Source organism: Nanorana parkeri, unplaced genomic scaffold (genome assembly GCF_000935625.1).
Source record: "Nanorana parkeri isolate BGI_ZX_2015 unplaced genomic scaffold, ASM93562v1 scaffold823, whole genome shotgun sequence".
Taxonomy (NCBI): domain Eukaryota; kingdom Metazoa; phylum Chordata; class Amphibia; order Anura; family Dicroglossidae; genus Nanorana; species Nanorana parkeri.
In genome coordinates, this window is record NW_017307091.1 from 654,565 (window position 1) to 662,224 (window position 7,660).

General features: G+C 54.6%; 1 protein-coding gene across 1 annotated transcript; it reads right to left on the bottom strand.

The window, feature by feature from the left end:
* Positions 1-844: 844 nt before the first annotated feature.
* FDPS (farnesyl diphosphate synthase) lies at positions 845-3,608 on the bottom strand. Its single transcript, XM_018565234.1, has 9 exons — positions 3,464-3,608; positions 3,248-3,388; positions 3,112-3,192; positions 2,470-2,592; positions 2,167-2,255; positions 1,949-2,021; positions 1,749-1,826; positions 1,405-1,539; positions 845-1,063 (listed from the first exon to the last, which is right to left on the bottom strand). The coding sequence occupies exons 1-9, from the start codon at positions 3,599-3,601 to the stop codon at positions 863-865; spliced, it is 1,059 nt and encodes a 352-aa protein (XP_018420736.1). The 5' UTR covers positions 3,602-3,608; the 3' UTR covers positions 845-862.
* Between the last annotated feature and the right edge of the window lie 4,052 nt (positions 3,609-7,660).

Below are 7,660 nucleotides of genomic sequence, written 5' to 3' on the forward strand. Positions count from 1 at the left end.
CAGGGATGGTGGGAGCCCCTCATAATGGGCACAGCAGGTGTACAGACCCGGGAACTCAGCACAGGGATGGTGGGGACCCCTCATAATGGGCACAGCAGGTGTACAGACCCGGGAACTCAGCTCAGGGATGGTGGGAGCCCCTCATAATGGGGACAGCAGGTGTACAGACCCAGGAACTCAGCACAGGGATGGTGGGAACCCCTCATAAGAAGTACAGTTGCAGTATTACATTACAGCCATGGACAGGAGGAGCATCTCATTGACCAATGTGACAGTACATCTTTCTTGTCAGCCCCATGACAGTGTGACCATTCAGCAACCCCCGCCACCCCCCCATTTACAATAACTCTTAGCATATACATTCATGATAAATACATTTTATTAGGTACAGAGTCCATATGTCCCAGCAGCTCGGCACTCCTCCAGTGTGCTGCCATGACCGATGGGAGAGGAGGGCTCCAAAAACATGGCCATCAGTGCAAGAAGGGTACAGTCCACTGGAAGAATCCAGATCACCATGGCCGCCCAGCTTTTGAAAGCCCTTCTGAGACTATATACAGACAAAACAGCTAAAACCGACACAAGACAGCGAGCAGCTGGGGGCGGTTCCAGCGCTCAGTTCACCGGTATCATTATGGAGGAGACGGCGCCCCCTGCTGCTGGGACACAACTAGCCAGGCGCAGGCAGAGTGCAGGTGGCGAGAACCACACCAGTGTTGGGACTTTGAAGTGGGCGGCAAATTATGACCCCCTTCTAGAGAGGTGGGCGTCCTGCCTGCAGGGGGCGGGGTTTCAGCCCCCGCTGCGTGTACAAGTTCTGACTGGCCGGCGGCTTGTCTTCCGGCTCTCATACAGTTCACGCTCACTTCTGCCGCTTGTAGATCTTGCGAGCAAGGCCCAGGAAGATCTCCTTGGACAGGCCATTGGCATGCTGGGAGATCAGAGTCTGCAGCCGCCGGTAGCTCTCCTCCTCGTACTGCGCGTAGACCGCCGACAGGTCCAAATTCTCGTAGAGCTGCTTTACCCGCTGGACCTTCTCTGTCACGTCCTGGCCATAGTTCTCCTGCAGGGCACAGAAGGCAAAGGGTTCATTCTACAATCTGCCAATTGGAATTAAAGGCTGGGGATGGGGGGACACCCCACTGACCAATCAGGAGCAGAGCCTAGGTACAGGTAACAAACATCCCCACCCACCAATCAGGAGCAGAACCTAGGTTCGGGTCACCAACACCGTCCCCCTCACCACTCTGGACTAGAGCCTGATGACAAGTACCACCCCTCCTCCCCCTGCTCACAAAAAAATCAGAACCCAGGGATGAGTAACACCCCCTCCTTTCTCTGCCCACCAATCAGGACCAAAAGCCAGAGATCAGTTCTCCTCCATCAAGGGTGTATCTCATTTACCTCCAAGGTCTTCCTCTGCACCGGATTGACCCTCTTCAGGGCCTCAACCACCAGCCAGCCGCATTTATTGTCCTGGATGTCCGTTCCAATCTTCCCCGTCACAGCGGGGTCCCCGTAACAGTCCAGATAGTCATCCTGTACAGGAAGCCAGAGGATCATATCAGCCAAGAAACTAGCATTTTCAGGAAGAAGAACGCAAAAGGCAGTCATCATATTTGGCTCACGGCAGGTTTACCAGAACTAGAAAGGTTTAGGGAAAGCAACAGAACTCCACCATTGGTCATTCCTGGAGAAAGTGGCCCCACCCACACACCAAAAAGCACCTCCCCCCACCTGATGCTCACCTGGATCTGGAAAAACTCTCCCATTTCCAGCAGGATGGTCCTGGCGTTGCCGTGTTCTTCCTCACCGTCTATGCCGGCCTGGAGGATGAGAGGTATATGAGGAGGTTTGACAGGACATATACACCATAGGCTGTGGTGCAGCACTCAGGTCTAGGGAGGGAAGGAAAGGTTTCCACCTCCAGATCAGAGCCGGAACTCACCATGAACATGGCGGCAGCCACGGGAAGGTAGAAGGAGTAAAATGCTGTCTTGTATTTCACAATGGATTTATACCTGTCAGGAGAAGCGGGAAATATAAATAGGGCCCAATCACACCAGCAACATCTGTCAGCTGACCAAGAGGACCAATGACAGCAAAGACATCAAGGCGAGCGCCAGCCCTCAATAAGACATAAGCAGAAGACTGAGAGTCTCTCACCTGGTCTCTGTGTATCTGTCCAAATCCACCTTCCCCGGCTGAGAGGTGATGAGGTCCAGAGCCTGACCCAACTCCGTCTGGTAGGAGGTCTGTGAGAGCAGAGCGAGAGGAGGCATGAGAAGGAGAGCGAGAGGAGGCATGAGAAGACAATGAATAGCAAGAGGAGACATGAAGGGAGAGACGAGCAGAGCCATAAGGGGAGCAAGAGTAAGGTGTTATATGAGGGAAGAGAGAGGACAGAGCGATGGTTCAAGCGAGAGGACAGAGACAGTATACAGGACACAGACAGGGGAAGACAGTCACCTCCAGGAAGAGCTCCAGTAGATTCAGGTAATATGGTTGCCGGCGGCAATACTTCCTCAGCACGCGGTATATACACGCCTCCAGCAGGAAGGAATCATTGATGGCATCCAACCCGATACCAGCCTGTGCCAGAACACAACAGAATGAGAACCACATGGGAGAACCCATTATCATCCATCCCCCCCAAACCCCACTTCTACTCATCATCTCCCCTCTACCAATCATCATCCACCGCCCCCTATCATCTCTACCCATGATCATTCATGACCCTACTCCCCTCATCATAATGGTCACCTGACCTCTACCCATCATCTGCCACCACCACCTCCTCAACGTCATCTGCCCTCTACCCATCATCTTCCACCACCACCCCTCATCTGCCCTCTACCACCCATCACCCCTCATCTGCCCTCTACCACCCCCTCATCATCTGTCCATCACCCCTCATCATCTGCCCTCTACCCATCTTTGGCCACCCCCTCATCATCCACCCCATAATTATCTTCCCTCTACCCAAATTAGCCATCTAGCCAACATTAATTACTGCCCATCATCTGCCCCCCAGTCTCCTTCAGCCCTCACCTATTGCTGCCCCATAATGAAAGTTGGGGCACAATCATCCCCACCCACTCAGCACGTCACCTGTTTGTACCAGCATGGCTGGCCACGGCGGGTCACAGAATTGTCCATGATGTCATCGGCCACCAGGAAGAAAGCCTGGAGCTGGAGAAGGACAGAGGGGGAACCTGACCTGCCACACCCGGCACAGCGCACTCACCAGCTCCACACACCAGCCCACTGCCAGCGCCCTCTGGATGTTGCCGTCCTTTTGCAGTTCAGGTCCCACCAGTTCCCGGAAGGCAGCCAGGACCGTCATCCCTCGATTACACTTCCCCCCCGGGGTGTTGTACTCCAGGACCTGCAGGGGAGGGACACGGTCACATGACAAGGCAGGGCACAATGGGAAGGCTCGGGGAAAGGGGTGCAGACTTACCCGTCGTAGGCGTGAAATGGCATCCCCGATCTCTGGGTGACCCCAATCCTCCGCCGTCAGATCCTGGACTATTGTCTGGAAGAAACCGGAGAACTCCTGGCGCTCACCGGACGCCTCAGAGGACTTTGTGCCGCTCATCGTACGGATCTGAAGGCGGGAAAACATCGTCATTACTCTACAGAGGCCGACACAAACCAATCGTATTGTAATCAGTCTACCGCCTAAGTGTCATCCCCATCCCCACTGTGCACAGCCCTTCAACTGCCGACAGGACCCTCCAGAAGCCAGACATCCCTCCAATCAGAGAGAGGTACCGCCCCCTTGACATCCCTCCAACCAGAGAGAGGTACCGCCCCCCCCACATCCCTCCAACCAGAGAGAGGTACCGCCCCCCCGACATCCAATGTTGCTGACATACAGCAACATGTTACCTGAGCTGGACATTGAAAGGTTCTTCCATACACTGACAGACATCACTGTACCCCCGCTTACTGCAGGATACCTCCCCACCCCTTATACTGGGCGGAGTCTAACATGACACATTGGATTGAGTCGATGACGTTACATAAAACAGGTACAGTGTAGACGCACCGGAAGTCCGGGACGCTCATCCCGGAAGCAGCTCCGCTCCCCATACAGCCCAGAGGGTCCCGGTGATCGGTACGGGGTAGTTCTCCATTGAGCGAAGGTGGGCGGAGCCGCGGCGCCCAGCAGGGGGTGGAGCCTCACCAAGCGGCTTCGCAGCAGGAGGAAAAAAAAAACATGGGAGATGACGCAGTAATCCTTCCCAGCATCCCTTTAAAAAAAAAAAAAGGACCTGTCTACCAATCACAGCACGGGGAGTGCTATCATGTGATTGGCTATCAGTCCCCGTGTTTGGGTCGGAGATGGCCGCAATCATAATTGCTACTCAAATTCTGCTACAGGTATCACATGGCCCAATCAGAGCCTCCCGTCACCACTGGAGGGGGCAGAGCCATCACAGCCTGTGTCACTGCCCCGCCCCCACATGAAAAAGTATGTTGAGTCTAGTTCTGGATGAAGCGTAGGGAAAAGGGACTCCAGGCTGTCGGTATAAAGAAAGTATGGAGGGGATCAGTCACCCCCATGACAGGAGTGATACCTTTGCCCCACCCACAGGGGGGAGTATTATATATCAACCCCACTAAGTGATTCCTCACCACAGCTCAGTCATTACCATCCACACACTGGGCAGCAGAAGCTCATTGGTTGCTATGGAACCACTTTGGAGGAGCTTGCCTGATACCCTCTATAGAAAGATTTCCCTTACCCCTAAATCGTAGCAGTTGCTATGGTCACCAGGACCACGCTATACCCAACATCCCCATCACTCACCTGGTCCAAGTTTCACCAAACCAGTCCTCGTCCATCTCCCGGACTCTTCATATATATATAGCCGGCTTCTCCTGTCCCTGCCCCCTCATCGCAGTGCATGTTGGGAGAGTAGTACTTTCGGCGCCTTCCCTCTATTCTCCTCACGCACAGCGCACTGCATTTCCCGTCACCCCTCGCGATCGCGTGCTCCCTCACCTCACCGCGTCTGATTGGTCCGTCACATGGTATCAGGATGGGCCGCGGCCGACCCTGCCAATCGCCTGCATCAGCCCTTTCCGAGACCACGCCCGCCCGCGGGAGGCACCCATTCACTGCCGGACTGAGTGTGAGCTGCCTGGATTACATGATATGTGTGGATTGGGGTGATGGTAAAGTGTACAGAGTACCCTAATGGGGAGGAGCCAATAATGTGCAGAGCCCCCCCTCCCTTATGTGCTATATTATTAACAATGACCAAGAGGGCAAACCACATTGTGCACCCCAACTGAGGGTCATCCCAACCGAGGGTCATCGAACCGAGCACCCCAACCGAGGGTTATCGAAACCGAGCACCCCAACCGAGGGTCATCGAAACCGAGCACCCCAACCAAGGGTCATCGAAACCGAGCAACCCAACCGAGGGTCATCGAAACCGAGCACCCCAACCAAGGGTCATCGAAACCGAGCACCCCAACCGAGGGTCATCGAAACCGAGACCCCCATCGAAACCGAGCAACCCAACCGAGGGTCATCGAAACCGAGCACCCCAACCAAGGGTCATCGAAACCGAGCACCCCAACCGAGGGTCATTCTATACTAGGTACCCTGACAAGGGGTCACCAGACACCGAGCACCCTGGATGAGGGTCACGTGGCACCAAGCACCCTAACTGAGGGTCCCCTGATACTGACTACCCCAAATGAGGGTCAGTTGATTCCGAGCGTCCCGATTTAGGGTCACTTGACATTAGGTTACATGATACTGAGTTCTCCGATTGAGGTTAACGTAACACCAAGCAAACCGGATGAGGGTCACCTGATACCGAGTACCCTGATTAAGGGTCACCTGACACCGAGCACCCCGAATGAGGGTCACCTGACACCGAGCACCCCGAATGAGGGTCACCTGACACCGAGCACATTAAATATAAGGGTCACCTGACACTGAGCACCCTAAATATGAGGGTCACCTGATACTAAGCACCCTGAATTAAGGGTGACCTGACACTGAGCACCCTGAATAAGGGTCACCTGACTAAGCACCCTGAATTAAGGGTGACCTGACACTGAGCACCCTGAATAAGGGTCACCTGACACCGAGCACCCTGAATTAAGGGTCACCTGACACTGAGCATCCTGAATAAGGGTCAGCTGACACTGAGCACCCTGAATAAGGGTCACCTGACACCGAGCACACTAAATATAAGGGTCACCTAACACTGAGCATCCTGAATAATGGTCAGCTGACACTGAGCACCCTGAATAAGGGTCACCTGACACCGAGCACACTAAATATAAGGGTCACCTGACACTGAGCACCCTCAATAAGGGTCACCTGACACTGAGCACCCTAAATATGAGGGTCACCTGATACTGAGCACCCTGAATAAGGGTCACCTGACACCAAGCACCCTGAATTAAGGGTCACCTGACACTGAGCACCCTGAATTAGGGTCACCTGACACCTAGCACCCTGAATTAAGGGTCACCTGACACTGAGCACCCTGAATTAAGGGTCACCTGACACGGAGCACCCTGAATGAGGGTCACCTGAAACTGAGCACCCTAAATATAAGGGTCACCTGACACTGAGCAGCCTGAATAAGGGTCACCTGACACTGAGCATCCTGAATAAGGGTCAGCTGACACTGAGCACCCAAAATAAGGGTCACCTGACACCGAGAACCCCCAATGGGAGTTACCTAACAATAAGCACCCCCCTGGACATGGTTCATCCCAACCTTGTTTAATATCTGCACCAACTTTATATCTATTTACTAAGACTCGGTCCCACAATTGATGATGACCCCCCTCCCCCCGGGTACCCCTGCCTGGCTGAGAACAGCAGACGGAAGCGGGTACATCAATTGTCTGCACTCCCCATGTACATCGGATCAGCACATTGTACAGGCAGTGTTGTGTGTTGGGTGCTGGGGGGTGCATTGGGGTGCCATTCAAATGAACAGCAACACACGTAGTGCACGGTAACTTACTACAGTATTGTATAGTCCTCATAGAGGCCGGCGGTGAGATCTGTCTGGGGGCGGGGCCATACACCTTACAATCTGACTGTACAACCAATTATAGATCTACCAAAGCTGTGTAATACGAGGACTGGGGTTGCCACCTGTTTTGGAGTCTGGTGTCCGGGTGTCCAGCCACAACACCGGCACTATCAATTCTTTGACAGGTGCGGCTGCCGAGGTCCCAGACGAGCTCGATGTAGGCAACCGCATCTGTCATTGCCTTCTCCTCATCCTCCCGCTCCCTGACACCATGCTGACCGCCTGAGGAACCCTGGTGAGACACCAAAGCCCAGACAGCCCACCCGAGAGTCGCACCGCCCACCCGAGAGTCGCACCGCACAGAGGGAGATCCGGTTTCTGGCAGATGTGGCCACCCGAGATCACGCTTGCCGAATACCTGGGCAACCGCATCTGTCATTGCCTTCTCCTCATCCTCCCGCTCCCTGACACCATGCTGACCGCCTGAGGAACCCTGGTGAGACACCAAAGCCCAGACAGCCCACCCGAGAGTCGCACCGCCCACCCGAGAGTCGCACCGCCCACCCGAGAGTCGCACCGCCCACCCGAGAGGCGCACAGCCCACCTGAGAGTCGCACAGCCCTCATGAGAGTCGCACA

Bases quoted from the DNA above. Each gene is read 5' to 3' on its own strand.
- FDPS (XM_018565234.1), bottom strand. From the start codon at position 3,601: ATGAGCGGCACAAAGTCCTCTGAGGCGTCCGGTGAGCGCCAGGAGTTC. The intron at 3,389-3,463 runs GTAAGTCTGCAC...CCTCCCCTGCAG, and splicing joins CCATTTCACGCCTACGACGG to GTCCTGGAGTACAACACCCC. The intron at 1,540-1,748 runs GTGAGCATCAGG...CTTCCTGTACAG, and splicing joins GAGAGTTTTTCCAGATCCAG to GATGACTATCTGGACTGTTA.